Consider the following 22576-nt stretch of genomic DNA (forward strand, 5'->3'; position numbering starts at 1 on the left):
GGTCAGGGATTTTCCTTCCCCTCCTTTAGACACTGGCTTCCTAAATGGGAATGTGCTCCTCCCTGCATCCCTCTTCCTTGTGTTTGATCCATTACCTTTCTTTTCCTGCTGCTTTTAACAGCCTAATGCCAGTGTGACTCCAGCCCTGGTGCAGGATTAGCTCTGGGGTGAAACAGGAAGATGGAGAGCATAGGGTGGGCTTGCCTGTGCTGCTGCATCCCTCCTGCACATCAGCCCACAGAGAGATCCTTCCCCTTGGTAACTTCTGGACCAGTTTATAAACTGAGACCACCAGGAGTCTTGACCTCTGTCACAGTACAGCCCCACTGAGTGCTTATTTCTAACTTGGTCCCGACATGGCTGGCTGCACCACTGTGCCTGCAAGAAGCACCTGATGTTGTGTTTGTTAAAAATACTTGTGGTCATAGGTAGAGAGCTCACCACAATGATCAGCTCACTGTTCAACAGCTGGTTAGGCACAGGAGATTTAACCTTCTTTCTCACCTGTGTTTGTTCAACTTCTGGCTACTGGTTCCGATTAGACCCCTGTCAGGAGGCTTCCCAGACCTGTGCACCCAGCGTAGGCATTTACTGATGGTGTCTGCAACCATATTTCTTTGATACATTCAATAGATTGCAGCTCTGAACATTTCCAAGCCCTCGGTCACTCCCATGGCTTTTCCCTCACAGCAAAACACACCAGGAACATTTTTAGCAGGACAGTTGCTCAACACCTTCCCCCATTCGGTTCCATCCTCCTTTGTGCCAGGTGCTTAATCCGTTTTATAAATATCACAAATAAATGCAACCCTGCAGAGGCTGACAGAGCTGAACACCAGCAGCACAGGAGCACAGAGCAGCCAAGAAGATACGATTTGGCAAGAACAGACTTCCTCTGGCAGCTAATGCTGTGACAACATCTGAACCTTGGGAAGGCACTGGAAAGGCTCCAGGAGCAGCACACGGGGCAGAGGGTTTTATCACATGGCGCTGGTGTTCTCTGCAGCTTCTGAGCTGTTTGTTCTCAGAGGAAGCGCTTTCATAATTGCTTGATTTGGGGTTAATGATTTTTCTGTTTAAGAACAACCAAATATTATTTAATGATTGGTAGTTATTTGCATATAGAACACACTATGAGAATTATTTGTTCCATGAATGGGAATTTGAGATTTCCAGGAAGTGAACACTTCTTTTCCTTTTCATTTCTTACTGCAGCAAGCAAGCAGAAAATACATATAAAAATATAATCAGCAAGCAAAAAGACAACAGCCTCTCTGTCCCCTCCACCTGCTAAGGAACTGTGTTTCTTTAACACTGGGTGGGAAGAGAGAAGTAGCACACCCAATGGGTTTTCTCCAAGCTCATTGAAAATACCCTCAATGCAGTAGGTAAGACAACATCTTGCATTTCTTTTGGAAGTTGCTTTTAGCAAAACAGCCTGTGGACAAAAACCTTTGGGCAGTGTCCCTTGGGCTGTCAGCTCCTTGGCTTCTCCCTCCAGCCTGGAGAGGTCCCAGATCTCCAGCTCAGGGCTGCACCACCTGCGGCCTTGCGCCTGGCGGTGGCAGAGGCTGGAACTTGTGTTGAGTACTTTCAGTAAGCACTCTATACCCTTGAATTTTCACACTTTACACCAGCCTGAATTTTGGATTCTTTACTTTGTTCTTGTTCCAGTGTAAGTCAAAAGTTGTGTGGAGGCAGCATCTGGATGCAAATCTGCATCCTCAGGTTTTCACAAAGCACCTTTTTGAGACAGACTCTAGACAAAGACGTATTTCAAATGCTCCCTACAGGAAAGGAATATGGAAACGTTTTTCCTGAGACTCAGTTTAGAGTCTAACTCCAGTAACATTCCTTTAAAGAGAAAAAGCAAGAGAAAGGGCAGAAAGCAGAATATGAGGAACAAACATGACAAAGAACACCTGTCAGGTATACAGGTGGACAAAGTTGTCTTGCTTTGTTCTCCAAGCAAGGCTGATGTTCTGTCCTGAAAGAAACTCTAAAAGACATGGCAATGAGAGGAATAAAAGAGGTCACTGAATTAATTAGTGGTAGCTTTATATTTTGTTCCAGGACACAAGACACTTGGACCAAATTAGATGAATTCTCTCCTTTGAACAGAGCTGCTTTACATGGGAAGTGCAGCAATTCACTTCATTATTTTTTTTAATTAAGGAAGAGTTATTTCTAGACAAAGTAGTTACAATCACTGGCTCAAACCTGTAAATTCTGGTCCCCAAAACTTGTAGCTTTCCAGCAGCTACAAGTCCTCCTAGACAAAAGCAAATGGTTCAGAGACAGACACCCAGGACTTTGGGACTATTTGGGGTTCAGTTTTTGCTGTATAATTTCCCAGTATTTGAGAGCATCATGGAGTAGTTTCTTTTATTTATGAACTTGGAGTGATTACTTTTCTGTTTATATTTTCAATTATTAATTTCCAGCTTTCTGCAGATAAGCCAAAGAAAGTGAAATCAATTTAAGAAACCAAAACAACCCGAAACTGGCAGGCTTTACTGCTCCATAATAAACAGAAAAGATGCTAGTGAAGCAGCAATCACAAATGATCTTGACCAGAAAAAATAATTACCAAGTCCCTCAAAATTTGATCTCAGAGGCTCCCCAGACACAGAAGATGCCATGGTACAGGTCCTTTGGTAATAAAGCCAAGATAATCACACTGCTCTTAACATACCTGACAGGTGCCTTCTCATCACCAAGGATCTGACTGGGACAGTCCACGCAAAACCAGCGGCCCAGCCCTGGAATGCTGAGGGACAACTTTCTTCAAATTGTCCAAAAAGGCTGAAGCACTTGTGTGTCATTTTCAGACACACCTCTTATGAAAGACAAGGTATTTTTAACATGCTTTACAGGACATCATCAGAGAGGTTACCAGTGCAAATGCCATTCAGGACTAGTCTTGAATTTATCTAGTCTCTTATCATCATCTTCCACTGTACTGACAGGCCCATTGGAATCACAGCCTAATTCCAGCTAAAAACCTGAAAGCTGGCCATTGGTGAAATATTATGGGGAAACCAGCTACCTCAAACACCCTCCCTACTGCTGTTTTATACCATTTTTATTAACTTGGTGAATAAAAAAGTCATGGAAGTATCACCAAGATTTTATTGCCCTGCGAAGAACTACGTAGAAGTGCAGAAATACATAAACAAGACTTTCTAGAGTAAGACATGAGTTTAAGTACTTGCTTAAGCGGTGTGAGTGCCTGGCTTGGGGTTATTTTCAGAAAATAAAATCTCTGTATTATGTGAGGTAGTTACAGGTCAGTGCTTGCTGGCTCTGCCATTCCCAGGCACAGTGGTCCCTCACATCCTGGGAATGGCAGACACTGCATGCTCCTGAGCAGGACCAGATGAGAGTGTCACCCAGCAGCTGGACATGAGCAACAGCCCCTCTGCAGTCACTTGTACATGCAGGCAACTCTCACTGCTCCTCAGGGGTGGGAGGCTGAGAGGCCCTACTGCTGGTAGCTTTTGACACAGGATTTTCCCTTTTGCAGACAAGTTCAGTTAGAGCCCCAACAGGGCCTCTGGTGGCTGTTTGCAGAGAAAAACTGAGAAGAAAAATCAGCTTCATACCTTTGAGTGAAACATGAGGGAAAAATTGTTCTTTACACTTCACAGCCTTCATGTTTAGTGAAAACAAGAAATGAAATGAGTTCATGAAAGACTAATTGCCCAGTCTGTTTTATGCATGAGCCCCAGCATTCCTAGCACATGCAGTTACAGCTTGTTTTCAAAGAGTCCAATTACTTCATTAAAACATCATCTTCACACTTCCAGAGCTGCTTTAACAAGTCTTCTCTTCTTCATCCTTCTGGCCTATTATTTTACCATTTTTTTGGTTTAAGAGCAAAGGAAAAAAGAGCCAAATGGCAATATCTATAATTTACTAACAGCTATTAAAACCTGAGAATTAGGATCTATCCTTTCTCTGCCACAAAGTAAAAGAATACTGCAGGACTTTAAACACCTTGGTGCAAGACCCATGGCATCTCAGGCAGCCAGGAAGGACCTGTGTAGCAGGATGCTACTGCAGGTACAAGGATTACAAGTGGTCTGAAACAAGCCTGTGCATGGAAACTTGAAGGGAAAGATCAGGAAGCAATAAAGATGAAAGCTCCTTTAGTTGTCTTAATATTTCACTGTGTGTAAGATATCTACAGGGACCACAGAATGAGTTTAGTTTATACACAGCAGAAACTGAAAGCTGAGTGATGGGGTGGGGTAAAAGGTGAAAGAGAAGGAAAAAGAGCTAAATCCCCCCTCCTCAATGAAGTCAAAAGGATGCCTACAGAGATGATTTCTTCCAGACAAGCAACAAAGCATAATGCAGTGAAATGCTGTCATTAGAAAAGAGAGTTCACGGTAAGCTTTTGACTGCAGTACAAACCTTGGTTACAAATGAAGATGTTTGAGCCATCACAATCCCTCTGACGAAGCAGAAAACAGGAGCCTCCATGCCTGCCTGTGCAGGAACAGAGTGCTGCAGTCTTGGCTCTGGCAGAGATGCTATCAGGGGTTGCCACGGAAACCAGTGGATGCAGCTCCAGCAGCTTTGACTTTGCATGAACTGAGAGTTCAGTGAGGCACTGAGAGCAGGTTCCTCCAGCTCCAGGCAGGACTGCGATGTGTTTGAGGCTTTTGATGCTTTCCTACAGTCAATCTCCTGCTCCCACAGCCCACCTTTCCCATCTCTCCACCTGAGTACAAGCACAACCACAGCCTGTTTCCCTCCTCCTTCCTTTGAGCTCAGAAAATGCACACAAAGGTCACGCCTCACCCATCACTTCCATCCAGGTTCCTTCTCACAGGGATGCTGTGTGACAGCTTTTCAGTCTGTCTGAATGTTCTGGACAGGGGTATTCCCTGAAAGCAGAGGTATTTTACTGAAGTTCCTTTCACTGCAGAGGAAGCCTTGATATCCACCTGCTTGTACAAACCCAGAGAGAGCTGGAAGTGCTGTACAATTTGTACAGACCTAGAAAGAATCACTCCAGAGTTTACTGTAATTATTTTTTTTCCCCCTGGAAAGAGCCGCGATTCAGAAGGGAACTGCCACACAGGAGAGTCCAGCACCATGTGAATTATCGCCACCTTTGCCAACACTGTTCTTACCTTATTATCCTCTTCACTCCCATTGTAATATCCCCAACAGGAAAACTGCTGTGGAACATACTGTATTCTGGAGAAATCCCCTTTTTGATTAAAAAGTCCCTTTAGGATAAACTTGTACTGTTCACTTTTTCATACACACCTGAAGGCAGCAGTATTTTCCCATAAACATTATGCATGTTAATTCAAATGCAATCTTACATTTGTGTGCAGTAAAGTTTCTCCATTGTTGCACCAATGAAGCCGAGATCTCAACATCATAGAGTTGCAATATGTTTTCTGTTCAGTGAAATGGCATCCCAAAGCCATGCAGCATTAAGACCTCTGGAAATGAAAATTAATTCTCATAAAACCTTTAACAGCTGTATCTCATACAGGGGGCAGAACAAAGCAGCACTGGGCATTTATGCTTCCCAAGGATAACTGCACGGAGATCCAAGGAGCACTGTTTTCACTTTGTATTTTGTAGCAGGTTTGTATCCCCCACAGGGAAGATTATTCAGATGTGACACAGGCAGATCAAACATGCCTGATGTGTGAAGTGGCCATTGACACAAGATATTTTGGGAAGGGAGATTTTCAGCTGGTGGCAAGAGATAGCACAAGGCAATGCTAAGTGACAGGCTGGTGTTCCAGATCTGATTTTCCACCCCCTCACTGTATGGGTGACTTCCATTTCCAAATTTAAACTAATTTCATTTGTATTACTTGCCATGTGAGAAAGAGTTCAGGCCAGTTTGTTTGACAAGATGGCAGCTGTCACTCCATGTAAACAGACCCCAAAATGAAAGAGCAATCCAGCACATGGAAGTAGAAAGTCCTGACACTTTAATTATCTGAAGAGATTACAAGATGAAAGTCTTCCTTGAGGCAAATGTATATTAGTATTGATATAGTCATTGTGCTTTTCAGTAAGAGAAATAGGAGTCTGTATTTACATAAGAAACTATAGTGTCTGAGATCTTTAAATATCATATTTATGGAAATGATTCTGAATTACAGCATTTACAAAATAAAAACAAGCTTAAATAAATATTCAGTGCATTAAATAAGATTTTTTTTTTTCCACAGAAGCAACTTTTTGTGCATATTTATTTCACAATTGAAGTTTGTTGCAATATTTTTAATCCTATAAAAGAGGCATTAAATTTCTTGTGTTTTTCTGGTTTTTTTTTTCCTAAAAATAAAACTGCAATAATCATTGCAATGTGAAGCCTGAGATTTAAGCCTGAATAAGTATCATTGTTTGCACCACATCACCCATCTTCCACCAATCACCCAACCCCATGCCTTTCCGAACTCTGGTGAATGCAGACACACCAACCCAAGAATTTCATGAGAAAGATTTCAGGGAAGTAATAATAATAAAAAATATAAATAAGTGAGGATAACACATCAGAGCTGACATTGTCTACAAACAGCATCATAAGGCTTGTGCATTACACATAAACTAAGTGAAGCTGTTTCATCTGAATAAAAATGACAGTAGTGCCAAACTTCAGCACCCTTATATGGCTCATTAACACTGAACAGTAAACAACTGAACAAAGGGAATGTCCCCAAAAAATAAATAAAATCTTTTAAAAGAATTAACACTGGCCAGTTTTGCCTTATCATTTTGAGTGACGACCTTTCTTGAGCATGATACCGCAAACAACTTCCTCATCCATTTTTGTATTTATCACTTTGAAACACAGTGTGTAACACCACGAGTCAGGAAAGGGGGCACAGCAAAGAGCTCTTGATCTTGTTTCCTCTGTAACCACAGTACACACTGTCTTGCTTTTCATGTGGCCAACTCAAAGCAGGTCCAAATGCCTTTGAAACCTCAGTACTCAGGGAGCTCTTACTGCAAATAGTTCGTGCAAGATCATAGCATGAATCCGTGTGAGTCTTATTTCTTTCCTCTCTGAGTGGAGATAATAATTATTCCCTGGTGTTTCAAATAAACACAAATGTCTTCTGAGTTGTTAGTATGAGTGAAGTACCAGTATGCACTATTTTACATGGTTACTCTGCCAAATGTGGACAACAAGTACCCTTCTCTGGCTGACCATTCTGTAAGACCTTTTGGATATCTCATTACATATTTGCCTTTTAAAAAAACCCAGTATTATGGGAGAAATAATCTGTCTTGTCTACGAAATTTTGCTGCCAAACTGTTAAAAATATGTACTTTAATATGAAATAATTTATTTGGTAACTTCTTCTAAAGTTTGTTAAGTTTTAAATGCTGATATAGAAACCAAACCTCTGTGTCAGACTTTTATTAACAAGATTTAGCATAAATGATTCAGATTATAAATACTTCCAAAACTCCAAACTATGGAACTCGAAGTTGTAAAAATCTTTAGAAGACAACTTGGAGTTATTGCTCTGCTCGGTAAATGAAAGGCGACAGAAATATACCGTTTTAGGGCTTCAGTGCTTCCTATGGGATTCACTGAAAATTTTGCCTTTGTAAATACTGAATACAGATTTGAAATAGATTTGCTTTTATTAATCCTAGCATAGGTAGCAAAAATCTAGAAATGGGGAAGTTAAATGGCAGCAGGTGGGAGAGTGCTGATGCCCATAGCCATGCTGGGATTGTAGTGGGCACAGGAGTGTCTGAGCTTTGGGACTGATCCACTAGGGATGGACTAATTAACTGGCTACTCTGTTCCTAGCATGTAAGATAAGCAGCAATGCCTGTTCAATTCTCTGAGCCCTATTTCCTTCCACACAGTGCATTTGTTCTGCATATGGCATCGTAACATTAATGTCATAAATTTATGGAAGACTGTACTGTAGCCTTAAAGCTACAGACGCTTCGTAGTTCCCTTTAGCAGCTTAGTAAAATGCAGTAAAAACTGTCTGTACAAAATTCATAATAATGGATGTCAAAGCCTACGTGCCCTCACTGGGCCTCTCTTTCAAGTTAATTCTTGGCTTAGGTCAAAGATACCAGTCCATGTAAGACTCCAGAAGACACACCAGTAGTTTAATATGTCAGATACCAGCTCTGTCACTATAGAAGGGAGTGACATGGAACATGTAACAGTGAGTGCAAACACGGACAGGCTTCATCTGGCCATAACGAGGTAATGGAGCGGAGTGGGAGGAACAGCGGGAACAGAAGATCTGAAAAATAAGAGGGAAATTTCTCTTCAGTTCCTCTGAAGAACAGGATGGGATAAAATTGATTTCAAGGGAGGGGAGAGAAGACTGTATGAGCTGGCACCAGCATAGTCCTCAGCACAGCAAGTGAAGGGCCCCAGCAGGCAGGGGTTTATCTGGATGGGCCCAGTCCCTCTGGTGAGGGTGCCCAGCACTGACAGGAGCCAAGGCTGGCCTGTCCACCTCTGCAAGTCACAGGAGAAGGCAGCTCCATCAGATGTGCAAAGAAGCATCTCCCCCTTGGTTTTGAAGAAAGACTAGGGGAATATTTGCGACTATCTCCAAATTTCATATTCCTGCAAGTCCACTACGTGGTTAATGAAAGCAGCTTCTCTACCCTCTTCCTTTCTGAATTGTACACCAGCCAGCAAGTGAAATGGGATTGCAGATTTCTGGCTTCCTGTGGTACATGACTGCTTTTTTTCTCCCTCACTCCCTCTTCCACCCCCACAAACTTGCAAACCAGCAGCCCTACACATCAGAGTGATCCTGCAAAGGTTTGGAAAGAAAGCAAAGGGACACACTGTCCCTGTAGCTGAGCTCTGTGTGCATCACCCCTGGCACTGCAGGCTGCCCTGGATCATTGGAGCTTACAGCAGTAGTCCAGAATGACTGTGTGCTGGGGTGGGCAGTGTTCTAGGATCTCAGCAGGGAATTCTGCCTTTAGCTTTATACAGCTTATTGCTGTATAAAAGTCAAACCCCTCCCCAACCCTTTGTAAACATAAGCTGAGAGCTGGCAGCCTAGGCACACAAAAGCACCTGTGAACTGAGAACCCTGGCTGAGCACACACATTTTGCTGTGCAGCTGGGTTCTGTGGTACATATGAATTTGCTGCTCTCGTTGGTGGGTCGTTCCTCCCATGTCTGAGTCATTACCTTGCCACAGCTCCGACAGTGGTGCTTCCTGCGAATGACTGTGAAAGGAGCCTTGCATGCAGTGCAGTAGCTGCAGACTTCATCTGGAACCCAGTCAGGAGGATCTGTCAGAAACACAGCAACAAAAGGAAACAAAACCAAACACATGATTACTACATCCTCAAGGAAGTAGGGAGAATAAAATATAACACCAGCTGGTTTCATCTGCATTTCTCCAGGTGCTTTGCAAACAGTAGCTGAGTGAGTTCAGGATGCCCAGGAGGGCTCAACTCCTCTCTTCTCTGCTAGGCAGCCACCTTTAGGCAGAGCACATCAGGCATTAAAATGGCCCATGACAGCTTTGGATTTGAAATAAAATCTATCTCAGTCAAATGCAAGTGGCAGGGAAAAGGAGAAAAGCAAAATAAAGTAAGAAGACAAGAGGTTATTAAAGCAGAGCTGGATCACAGGTGTTTTTGTCAGTGCCATCCACCATCAAAACAAGCTTAGAGCTGAGATCATTCCCAGCCTCTTCAGCCTTTCCTCCTGAAAGGCCAACTGCTTTTCTGCAATTAGGCAAGCAACTATACAGGTAATAAACCCAAAGCCTGATTACCATCTGCTAAATTATTAGGACTCTTACTGGAAGTCACCAGTAACTACAGCAAAACCACAAAATCAAGTGTACAAGGCTTAGCAGAGAAAGAACTTGCCCATTATCACAAACAGCATGTTTCAGTTGTTTATGCATCCTGTAAGCTCTCCAACCTCCCATAAAAGACAAGCAGGGAAATGATTTGGTTTTGGCAAGGCAGAAGGTACCGGGCTCCCTTCTGTTGAGCTGTTTCTGCTCACAACAGGCTGACATGACCTCAAAGAGTCTGGAGTTACAAGTGTAGAATTGATGAAGCTTTACGATTTCTACAAGTGTAGAAAAGATGAAGCAAGTGTAGAAATAATGATGCTCAATTAAGTTGGTAAAAATCTGATGAGTGCAAAACAAGTTTTGTCCAGAAGGAATCTATGGACATGGTGAACATGAACTGCTGGGTGTATTCATCCAAGTTCCCTGTATGCAGCTTCTTTCCAAGTATTATGTACAGTTTGCAAGCCATGCAATTGCTGATTTATAAACCTGACAAGCAAGATCCCTGCCTCAAGGAGCATACTATTAAACAACAAAATATATGGTGCAGTTAATGCAGAGGTTTAGAGGGCTATAGCTACAGGCAGAAAGATAATTAGATGAAAAATCCACTGTTTTGTTCCAACATAACTATGACCACTTTTCATGTGTTTGTCACATTGCAACATTTGTCAAATTAAACGTACAAAGGATACAAACTTTCAATGTAAGAAACTGCTCATAAAGCAGATTAATAAAAAAAAAGAACTTAGAATTTAACTCAGGATACAAACTTTCAATGTAAGAAACTGCTCATAAAGCAGATTAATAAAAAAAAAGAACTTAGAATTTAACTCAGCTTTTATAGGCTTCTCTAAACTATTTTAGAGGTTGAACTAGCTTAAGGAAGCTACCCTTCACTTAATGAGCACATCAGTCTGATAAAGGTTACACCTACAGGGGCAGTAACCAAACCCAGAAGTTGATGTGCAGAGAAATGACCGATGTGGTAAAAAAAAAAGGAGATCGCACACAGAAGCCTTCAGCTCGTCCCTGAGAACAGTTCACCAGAAAATGTTCTGTGGGGACACAAGGCTACAAATTGCTGGTTCAAAGGCAGGGTTTCCTTCAGCAGCAGGGAGAAGCAGGACTGCCAGCTTAAGTCAAGCATTAATAACACTGGAACCAAGAGATTTTTCTTTCCAGTTCTTTTCCTTTTCTGCAACCTCCCTAGACACTACGTGTATCTTGCCTAGTGAATCTTACTCCTAACATCAGTTTATGATGCAGATTTTAAAAATTTTGTCACTTTCTGTGATCTGAAACCATGGCAAGCCTGACGGAGCATCCCCATGTTCTCCATCCAGGAGGCCCCTTGGGTTATCACATATATCCAAAACAAAAACCAGAAATGTGAACCAATAACAATGTTCCTGTTTAAAACTTGTCTCTACATAGATTATGTTTCCAGGGATATAACTATCCATTAATTCTCTCTCATTTTGAAGACAGCAAAATTTAGGAAGTTATTCAATCTCTCTGCTACCAGGTCTCCCTCTGCAGATCTGGTGAAAGCAGGCTTGGTAAGATGCTCAATTTGATATTGATGTTTTATCAACTGCATTGCAGTGTGGGCTACCAAGTTCAGATAGTTACTGATTTTAATATTCACAGAAAAGCCACAGAAGCACAGGCCCTTTCTGTACCCCCTGCAGCATCCCAATGTGATGTGCCACTTCTGCAGCAGCTGGAGCCATCATCACTCTTCCCTCAGATCACAGGTAAGCCACACACATTATAAGCCAATGCAATCCCACTACAAAGACTCTAGAACTCATTAACAGAAAGCACCTTTCTTACCAGGTGTTTAATTTTTGGTTTGGGTTTCTTTGAGGGGCTTTTTTTGTTTGCTTTTTTTAGGGGGGAGGGGGAAGACGGAGTTATTTTTTCTTCCCGCCTCCCTATATTTTTCTGTTGTTGCCCTTGAAGTGCAATGCTGAAAAACTTATTTTTCAATTGATCTTCCGTGGATTTACCTCCATGCTAAACAGAAAGAGTAACTGCAATAAAAACCCCCAAAACCAAAAACACCCCTGAACAAAAACTAAGCAAACAAACAAAACCAAAAGAGCCACCCAGCAAATTTTGATAATGACCTTAAACTAATAATCATCATATAATCCATAATTCACAGTTACAGAATCACTTGACTGACAGATGAATTCATCTTAAAACTGTTTTTTATAAAAATAATTCACAACTCATTGGCAACACACAGAAACAGTACAACCCTCTCCACAAAACGCTCTCCCACAGCAGAGGGACTCTCTCTGCCTCCACATTGGTGTCACTTCAGCTGATTCACTAAATTAATGTGTCAGTAGGGTGGCTAAAGGGCACATTCTCCCCCAGACAGTGGCTCATCAGCAGGGGTGCACAGCCAGTCCTGTGCTCCACTGCCTCAGGGGGTTTAGTGCCCTCCCAGATCTGCAGCACTGCAGCACACCCCCAAATAGTAACACTTGGTTATGTAACAGCTTTTAACATTCAAAATGCTGTACAAACGTAATTGCTTTAATCCTCATCACCCAGCTACAGTCGGTGTGTGGGGAGAAATCAGGAGAGGGATGTCTTGCACAAAATCATAGCGGTGTGGCACTGAAGTAACATTTGAAATAGGGAACTTAGGCCCACTACCCCAATGCCTTTCCTTCCAGCCGACTGAAAGGGGCCTTACACCCACTACAAACACAGAGTTGTGAGATTATGCACTTAGAAATAAAATGCAGTCCTGGACCGGAGCCAAAGCGCTCACCCTGGCAGGAAGGATGAAGTCCTAATGATTTTGTCTCTTTGAGCCCATACAAGCCCTGGTGGCCACAGGATCCCACCCCTCGGTTTCCTTCCCCAGCCTCATCTCGCTCAGCCTTGGGAGCGGCCTTTGACTTGCACACGACTGAGTCACCAGGCTGTTTATAGAATATAGGGCTTTTGAAACACTGTCTGAGGAGCCCTCTCAGGAGGGGATAAAAGCTTCAATGCGAGGAGCAGAGAGCGCGTTACATGAATTAAACCCCGAGCATGAGCCTGAAGATGTGCTGGAAGCAGGGCAGCAGCTCCTCATCCACAGGCTTCTCATGTTATAGTCCTTCTCCAGGCTACGCTGCTCCATTAGCTCTGCATGCTGCAGCAAATAGCAACATCCAGTCTCTAAAGCATTATCTGCCTGTGCCTCAGGGATTTGGACAAGGAAGGGAGGGAAAACCTTGTTCCTGGGCTAATTGGCCCAGTGCTTTATCATGCAGTGAGAGTTTGGAGAAGTCTGCTGGGAAAGGGATGAAGTCCACAGCACAAACATCAAAGAGGAGGAGGAAGGGAAGGAAGGGATTAATGAGACAGACTACAGATACAAATTTTAGACGAAAACATTAAAAGCATGCACAGAAAAAAAGGCAGAAAAATGAAGAGAAACAAGTATTTAAATGAATAAGAAGCTTAGAGAAAGGAAAAGGCAGAAGATAAAATGAAATAGTATTAAGACTGAAAAAAGCTCTTAACTATTCAAACATCTTGCATTACAATTTCTCATAAATCATGAAATGTTAGTCTTTTTACTTATTCTGTAGCTTTTATCATTCACCTTTACATGTCTATGCTATCTCATTAGCTAAAAACATTTTCTGCTCCTAGAGTTAAAAGTCAGATAAATCCAAGATGCTGGAGCTTTAAGAAAACCATAATCATGGACAAAAAAAATAATAAATAAATCGCAGACACTGTAAACTGTCAAAAAGAATACATTAATTAATTTGGCTTAAATATGTGCATTAGACCTAATCTCAGAAAATTAGATCTAATCTCAGAAAACCAAGATGATCATCTCTCTGTCACAGAACACAAGAGGAAGAGAATATGAACCTGAATCCATCAGCTATGATGGGTGAAACATTAGCCCAGAAAGCTGAAGTTTTTCCTGTGGTGCTGAAACACAAGAAGAGACTGATGTGGAGAGACAGAAACAACCCCAGAAGTTGCTGGAGCTTCCAGAAGGCCTAGGCTAGCAAATCTATACTGTGGTAGGAAACAGATCAGAAACATGCACACCACGACTCCCTGTTGAAGAGCAGCTGCTAAACCCCAGCTTGTGGTGATGTTTGTGTTACAGCCAGACAATTCAGAGAAAAGACCCCTTTCTGCATCTTTTGTTTTTATCAAGTATTCCTAACGCAGAACTCCAACTGAAAGTTCCTCCTGCACTGTTGTGTGTTAGATTTCAGAACACATCATGCAAAATAACCCTGATTATACTTCTACCAAATTAACCTGCAGAGGGCTGCTCCAACAGCAGCCTGTGGAACTGACACCGCTGCAGCCGTCACAGTGCATTACCCTCACAGCTGAAAAAAGGGTCACATGCACTTGCTGGAGCTCTTCTGATAAAAGCAGGATTGTAAATTCTCACAGTTTTAAGCACAGAATGTAGAAAACTAAGGTGACCTGACTTTACTCCTCACTTCAACTGCCACAGTAAAATGAACCTTTTTTGTCCCTCATCACACCTGATTTTCAACATGTCATTCTGGGCAATCTCTGACTTTGATGTAAGATTTCTAAGAGGCAATTGTACCAAAGTAATCTTTGTCTTTGCTCAGCAGATTCAGTGCTGATTACAGCCAGCTTGATTTTTTTTTTTAAAAAATAAATTTTATGCTTAATATAATTTGATGAAAATTTTGGGAGTAAGGGAGAACAGAGGTACAGACTTGTTAGCTTCAGCTCTGGTCAAATAGCTTTCTTAGGATGGAATTTCTGTGCAAATCTAGAAAGCTTTCACCAAGACACAGAGCTTTGCAAACTTGGGCTCAAGCCTCTGCTCTGCCTGATTCAGTATCACCTTGAATGAGATCGTTCTGTCTCCATTCGGTCCAGGTACATGATCAGCAACTGGGTCTTTGGGCAAAATAATTATTTATATAAAATGGAGCAACTCTCATAGAAAACACTGGTTTCCACTGGGTCAAATTTTTACTTTAAATCAGATGGAGCAGAGACTTGGATCTTCCATATAACCATTAGTAGGAATATCCTCTGTAAGATCTACCAATAATTATAAAACAGAAAGAATTTGATAATGTAGATCTACATAAAATATACCAGAACAGTCAAAACATTTTTATTTATTAGACAAAAAGTTTCAAACCTAATCAAAATCCCATTTAAGATGTTACGGAATTGAATAAGCCTGTTCTTTACAGTATTTAGGGGATGTTTTCCCTTACATACTGTGAGGAAGTCTCAATAAGTTCCACATAGTGCCAACAAGAGCAATAGTCTTTGAGAAGGGAAAAGGCTCTGAGCCAATTCTTAAAACATAAGTCAGATTGAATTATTGCACTACAACCTAAAACCCGTAAGAATCCTGTAATTCTATACTGCATGATTAAATACGTTCAGTTGATTATAAAACATTGCCTCCATATGGAAATTTGATGCTAGATTCCTCTCACATAGTGTAAGCAGAGCTGCTGAAAAAGGACAAAGTGTAAAGTTATGCGGACAGAAGATGTTCGGCCACTGAACTGCGCAAGAGTTTAACTTCATTTACAAGGTGTTGCTAGTCATCATTCTAAACAACAGAGTAACCGCAGGCACATGGAGGACAAAAGTAAAAAGGAAACATTTCAGCTGGGGCTGACAGCTATTTCAAGAGCCATGGTGATTATATTCTGCACATACAGGAGCATGGGTGGGTTTTTCTGACCCAGTGACTTCTCACTGCAACAAGAACAAGAGTCTGAGCCCTGGGACTATGAACTTCTGAGTTGTTCTTGTGCTGCTGGTTAGAGAGCAGTCAGGGCCAGGATGGCAAGGGAGAAATTGTGTGTTCTGTGAAGCAAACAGATGCTAACACTACTTGGCACAAACAGGTATTTGTACTGGCAGCCACAGCAAATCCATTATGTCTGCAGCTTTAGGTAGGTGGTAGCAAGCAAGGCAGTTCTGTACAGATGCTAGAGGGATAAGGAATGAAAATGCACGTACGGCTGCAGAGAGAGCCGAGATGCTACAGCAAATATTTTCATGGAGCACCAACGGCTTCATAATTCTTGCTGGTTTTCCTTGAGGAAAAGCTTCAGATTTCTAGGTATCTCATGCTTATTCCAGGACAAGAAGTGTAACTCACTTTCTTAGCCTGCCTTTAACTTCATTAAATGGATAATTAAAAATATTCGCATTTCCCTCAGTTGTAACAGATCAGTCCTCCTGATAATGTTATCCCAAAATACATACACAGTGAAACTCAGATTTGCCTAAGTTTAGTATTAAAATCATCAAACTCAGAAGGATAAATATAATGCTCCCAAATATGGTGAGCACTTATGCTTGATCCCATTAACAAACTGATAAATGAAAACATAAAAAGGTAGTAATTTTGAAGCCAAGAAAGTTAAGAAGTTACTCTCTGCATGTGTACACCTATGTACATACATGGGAATCTGCTGGCAAACACAAAGCAAGTTTTCTGGTACAGCTAGAAATATGATGCTAGATGCATAAATGGCAGAAGGACAGCAAACTTCTACTTCCCCAGTGTTTGGTCTTTCTAAAGCTGTACTGCATCAGAGATCCAGAGAGAGCTATGTCATTTTTAATATACAGTATTAGGATGCATTTACACCGTGTTAAATAAAAGCAATTTTCTTACATTTTCAAACACAGAGGTTTCCTTTCTGTTGTGTGAGACCCATGCTGCCCACTCTCAGCCAACTCCCATCCAACAATGGTTTGTCCAAGCTGGAGCTCAGGAACTAGCCAACAAGGTTCTTCCTGTGCTGGTTTGCAGCTCACCAGGGCACAGGGAGAAAGGCAGCACCATGGAAGGTCCCAGCACACAGGCCCCATCTGCTGTTACTGCAATTCAGAGCAAGCACCACTGGCAGCCAAGAGCCCAACCTTTTTGCCCAGTTGCAGCCTGCCACTACAATTTGCTTTGAGTTTACACACAGAACTTTGTACCCCACTGGCCATCACCTCCATCATACAACCAGGACAAGAAATTTCACTATATTTAAAAATTACTTATTGAATATTGTATAGATTAATATTCTACCATAGGAAAATAAAATTTGTTTTACATTCTCTTCCTATAAATATATACATATATATTTAATACTCCATGAAGTATAAATGCATATACTTCCTTGACAATAATCTTACACCATTAGGACAATAAAGATTAACATATAGACCACAGGCTCATGCTTTTGCTTTGGAATGCCAATTAATCTGTAGTTTATCATATTTCAACCTTCAGAGGGTCACAGGATTTAACTCTTAAACCCTTGCCAATGTCAGTTGGCTCATAATAAACATTCATATTTGTTTTATGGCCCAGACCAGCTGGTGGGTTTTATACACAATAAGAATGAGAAATCTGACAAAAACAAGTGATTCATCTTCATAATGTGAGTAGAGGCTGAAACCTTCAGTACAATCTTAAGGTCATTTATTTGTTCAGGCTGCTGGGCTTGCTTTCCATTTTGGGGGGTTTAATACTATTGATTGAATACAATCTAAAACATTTGCTACATTCAGTTAGAGGGATTTATTTGATAATAGGGAAGAGCTTTCCTGGCAGGTAGTTGGCTGGACCTTCTCAATTTGATACACACTCTGCCACAATGGCAGAAGTGTAAAACTACTGATGTGCTCTTAGCTTTAAATTATTTTCACTTTCAGCTGAAATAATTGAGTGACCTGAGGTATAGAATTGACATACAAAAAAGGAATTCATTAACTTTGATGCAATGCTCTCAGTCTTTGTGTTGAATCCATTTACAGTGATAATTGTGGTGCATTCCTGTACTCCTGTTGATGGCCAATGGCCCAGATTTGGCCTGAAGGATAAACACACCAGTCTCACTAGAAGAAATAGGGAACAATGTTCAAGCACCAAAAGTTGCCTTATCTACCAGACATCTTCCACCTGCACCCAAACATCACCCGAAGTCAGGGGCTGTTCCTGCCACAGTGGCCAGCAAAAACAAGATACACTGGGAGGTGCTGTAAGAGAGAAAAGGCACATAGCTGCAGAGGTTAAAATCTTGGTGGAAGTTTATGCCTCATGCTGGATGCCGTAGGGGTGGCAAAACCATGTATCAATTTAGCTATCCCTGCACATCTCAGCAGAAAAAATCTGCAGAGTGTTGCCAGCAATGACAACTTGTGACCTGAAGGGACAGGGGATTGGCATGTATTGCAGATGAGGAGTGTTTCTAAAGTTCCCATAAATTCAGTAAAACTGGCCACCTTCAGATGTTCTTTTTAGTAGACTTTCTGTGACTTCTTGTGTTTTGGAAGGTGGAGCTCATCTCCACACTCCTCAGTATCCTCTGTCTCTTTGGGATACATAAAATTCCTTCCATCAGGAATGAAGCCAAGTAAGAGCAGACTACACTCTTCAGTTTACACAGTTGGAAGGGCTGCACTGTTTTGTACGAGTAGATATTTACAGCATAACCACTCACACATAATCCAAGGGAGGCTCCCACAGAAAGTCTGCAAGGAGACTGGTGCAGACATTCCCAGTGAGCCTGTGTGAGCACCAGAAGTAGAGTACCTGCGGGAGCGCCTGCTAACTGGCTCAGTTTAGAGGATATGTTCATGTGGGACAACACTGGGCCAAGGCAGCCAAGCTCATCCTGGCATCCTCATCTACTTATTCAAAAGGGACCTGGTTATCCCCACAAAGATCTGCTTTCTACCATGCAGGCACACATAAAACACCTGCTATTCTGGAATAAAGGTGCAGGCAGGGGGTAATTTTTGTTGAATTTATATGCATATACATAAGTACTACATATCTGGTTTTACCATTCACTTAGGGCAGGGACATAACTGACTCATGCTGCCTGGATGCTGCAGAGCCTTTTGTACCTCCAAGGATTCCCCTGTACAGCAGTGGCCAGAACATCACCTAAGTACCTAGACCATTGTCTTCTTATTTCATTAAATAACATCCCAACTCACTTCTCCAAACATGAAACATCCTCTGTGCCAATATCAGCTGTCATGAAAGGCTCAAGAACCTTAAAAGCTGAGCAACATGCCAGGGAAGAGAAGTGACTTTGCTATGACAAAATGTACATCCACTGTGAGAGGGTTATGTAGCATCCTGCAGTTCAGAGTAACTGCCTTTCAACTTCTGTAAGTCAAATTCACTGACAGCATCAGCATCGATCCAGAACAAAAGACGATGAATTGAAGTGGTAGGGAAGGAATAATCTCGCTCTCGTTTGCAATATAGCCTACACACAGTAAGGATTTTGCTTAAAGATTTGTTCCTTCTTGCACCTTCTGTGACATTCTGAATTACAGCACAATAGAAAAATCAATTAAGATGACTACTGAGTAGTTCTTTATCTGCCTCCAAATCATCCTCCAGAAAAGATAATATTTCTACAGTGCATTATACATGAATTAGTCCTGCTGTTCTAAACAGATTAGATCCTTTAGCCTGCAGCTTCAAAAGAAGGGTAAGCAAGCAAACTATGGGTTTTATATAAGGACAAAGTAAGTTATAAATATGTAGTATTACTCAAATCTAATCTTTAAGAGTTCTTTTTTTCCCCTCTGTGATTTCTGATCTTTATTACAAATGACATGAACCAATACTTCTTTTCTGTTGGTCACCACCCTCCACATACAAGCAGAAGCACACACTGCTTTATCACCCAGCTCTGTCATGCTGTATTCCAAACCTCTCACTGGACAGACAGCAGTGTATGTGGACAAATACATAACAATACATCAAAGTTTTCAAGCACAAGGAAATTACTGCACACTTGAGTTTCTGGGAAGCTCATATACAGTTTCATAGCTGATGGTTGTCTTGTACTTTTCACTTGGCCACAGACGTATTATTGCTCTGATAATTGGGCTCCTGGCGTGTTGAAACCACTACTTAACCCTGAAGATCAAAGCTGATTGCTTTCTTGTTTGCTCCATCTCATATATCTCTTTTCTTATTCTTTGACTGTGAGTGCTCTGATATCTTTTAATCCATCTTTTATACTGAGTTTGCCATAATAGGACTTCAGCCCATGACTATCTCTGAAGAAGCTCAGATTAACAGAAGAAAAACTACTCATGAGCTTTCAGAATGCTTGAACCTCAACCAAAACTTTAAGACTTACATGCTTTCTTCATTCTTACCATGTACTCAGTGAGACTGGAGCAACCTCAGCAGACTTACCTAAAACTACCCTTTCCTTTGAAATAATATGGTGAAGAATGTGAAAATACTAGCCAAAATATCTTGATCAAAGACAAAAGTAAAGAAAACATGAAAGGTACTTCTACCTTGGGATACAGCAGCACATCCACATGCAGCAAATGATACAAAAACCCCCTTAAGATTTGGCTGAGAAGACCTTACTTAGGGCCTTGCATCTCACATAGCCCTCAGAAACTCGTCAGATGTATCATACACTGTATTAAAGCCTTTACTATACAGACCCTTTCTGCAGTGATACAGAGAAATTCATACTGCACACAACAATTTGTGGGTAAGAGTTTCACGAGGCTGCTTGGTTTACCTGCTGACTTTGTCTCTAAAGCACCATGACAACATTTTATACTCACTTTCCAGAGCCAAACATTAAAAGATGTTTCATTTTAATGATCACTTTTTTATACATCAGTGTTATCTCATTTTAATTCTTAGAAAAAAGAAAATACCTTCAAAGTCCCCATCTCTGGCTTTTGCTGCAAGTTCTGAGGATGATATACTTTCTTGACATAAAGCACAGTCTTCCAATGCTGCATTCCTTAAACCATGATTAACTGTAAAACAATTTAAAAAGTACTCATATTTTTTTCAATTTTCACTTAAAAGATTCATGTTTGAACTTCTGGGATTAGAACACAGTAGCACCTTTTCAGACTTTTTGCTTTTTCTCTACCCTGACACAAACAGATGATTTACAAGTCTCCTATTCTTCTTTGGGATGACAACAGAAACGAAAGATGCTGTTGTTACAGGATATGCAGTCTTCTGCTAATTTAGCTGCATCTACATTTTATTTCCCAATTCTTAACTTGGGTCTTTTAATACAAGTAGATTTTGAGAACAATGAGATATTTCCAAGGTGAATCACACACATCAAAGAGAAGCTTCACCCCAAGACTCCTCCTTTTTTCTCTCATTTTGTTTATGCTTACTTTTGTCAATATCATCTTTTTTAATGAAGAATTCATCCATTAGAAATTACATCTATCCAAGTACTATTGATTACTACATATTTCCCAGTGATAATTCTCTACAGCTCCAGGCTTTTTATTACTCTTATTTGAAGGTTCAGGAGCTCTTGAGTTCTTTCTAGCAATTCTGTCTAACCCCATTTATTTATTTATTTATTTATTTTTTTAAACAATAAAAACCCCAGTCTATTTTCACATCACGACCAGCGGGCATCAAAAACTCTTCTGGAAGTTTCAACCAAAAGTAACAGAAGACTGTATTGCATGTTGTGCATCATCCCATCGCAGAATCTGGACTGGAGTGTAAGGGTTTTTTTCTGCTATCTTGATCCAACTTTTAACTAAGTTTTTCACATAAAAACCTCAATGCTTTCAAATGAAAATGGGAGAAAAAGTTTTCAATCCTGAGGAAAGGAAGTAGGAAAAAAAAAAAAAAAAGAGCTCTGGTTACTTTCAGATGCTGATAGTTGTAATGATAACAAAGGACAAAGGTAATTGCAGCCTTGCTGAGATGACATGGTTATTCTTAGATAAGTTAGCAGACTTATCTAAGTCTTGCCGCTTAGAAAATAAATAATACAAATGATCATAGAGGAAAAAAATCTTTTGCCAGTTCATGATCTAGTTCTGGTTCCCTTACTTTAATTATCTAGAATTGGAATGTGGTATTCTTCCATCTTGAAGCCAAATTCTTCAATTTCTTCAAGACAGAATAGATTTCAGCATCTTAACGAGTATTTGCATCTTATAGTCTGTTCTTTGGTAACTTAAAATGTACCCAGTATGAAACCCATGTGGGGAGGAAAAAATAAATCCACAAAGTCCAAACCCTGCATAAATTATGGGCTATAAACTATATGGGCTACAAACACTGTGCTGCTGTTAAATATAGAAATATGGAAACAGCAGATGAGCTCTGAAGACTTTAACTCTTTACTGTCAGTATTTGCCTTAAGACAAACTCTTGTGTTCCTACACAGTGACTTCATCCTGCTTATAGTCTGTTTCCATGATTCCTTTTAAACTTAGGTGAAATCACTGTACAGTGAGTACTGCCAAAAACGTAACAATATATTAGGGGAATTCATGTCAAATAGTTTATGGATCCCCACTGGGCTACCAGCAGAAATTCATTATAGAAAACAAATGCTTAGATCTTTTACCTTTCTTCTGCTTTTCCTTGTCTTCTGTTTCAGGTTTGGTTGCCATAACTTCAAACAATGTCTTTAAGATACTTCTCAGATCACTAGCATAGTTTGTCTGCAGCTGGTCAGCAACACCTTAGAGTTTGAGAAAATGGGTAAATCGTTTCTAGACTGTTACACCATTATTTAAAAAGTATTTAAATCTGCCTGTTAGTAGCAGTTATGCAGTTAGTAGCAGTAATGGCCTCACTTATTTTAGGGGATCACTTGCTCATGTTAAGAATAAAAACTGAACATCTGATTAAATTAATTCTCCGTAATGGCCAAGTTACATTCTGGTTTTTATGCTACCTGCAAGCCAATGTCTTCCTTATCCTTTGGCAGGAA

At 40.9% G+C, this 22576-nt stretch overlaps 1 protein-coding gene across 4 annotated transcripts in view; it reads right to left on the bottom strand.

Annotated features, from left to right (window-relative positions):
• Positions 1 to 5968: 5968 nt before the first annotated feature.
• Positions 5969 to 22576, bottom strand: part of ZFYVE28 (zinc finger FYVE-type containing 28) — a 145950-nt gene continuing 129342 nt past the window's right edge. For all 4 annotated transcript variants that reach the window (XM_088056862.1, XM_088056861.1, XM_014263206.2 and 1 more), the window contains 4 exons: positions 22208 to 22324; positions 20523 to 20627; positions 9179 to 9282; positions 5969 to 8264 (listed from right to left, as the gene is read on the bottom strand). In XM_088056862.1, the coding sequence (XP_087912988.1) occupies positions 8133 to 8264; positions 9179 to 9282; positions 20523 to 20627; positions 22208 to 22324 (458 nt within the window). In that variant the 3' untranslated portion in view covers positions 5969 to 8132. The remainder of the gene's footprint in view (positions 8265 to 9178; positions 9283 to 20522; positions 20628 to 22207; positions 22325 to 22576) is intronic.

Source organism: Pseudopodoces humilis, chromosome 6 (genome assembly GCF_049639895.1).
Source record: "Pseudopodoces humilis isolate 2021_Gansu_Grassland_sample_001 chromosome 6, ASM4963989v1, whole genome shotgun sequence".
NCBI lineage: Eukaryota > Metazoa > Chordata > Aves > Passeriformes > Paridae > Pseudopodoces > Pseudopodoces humilis.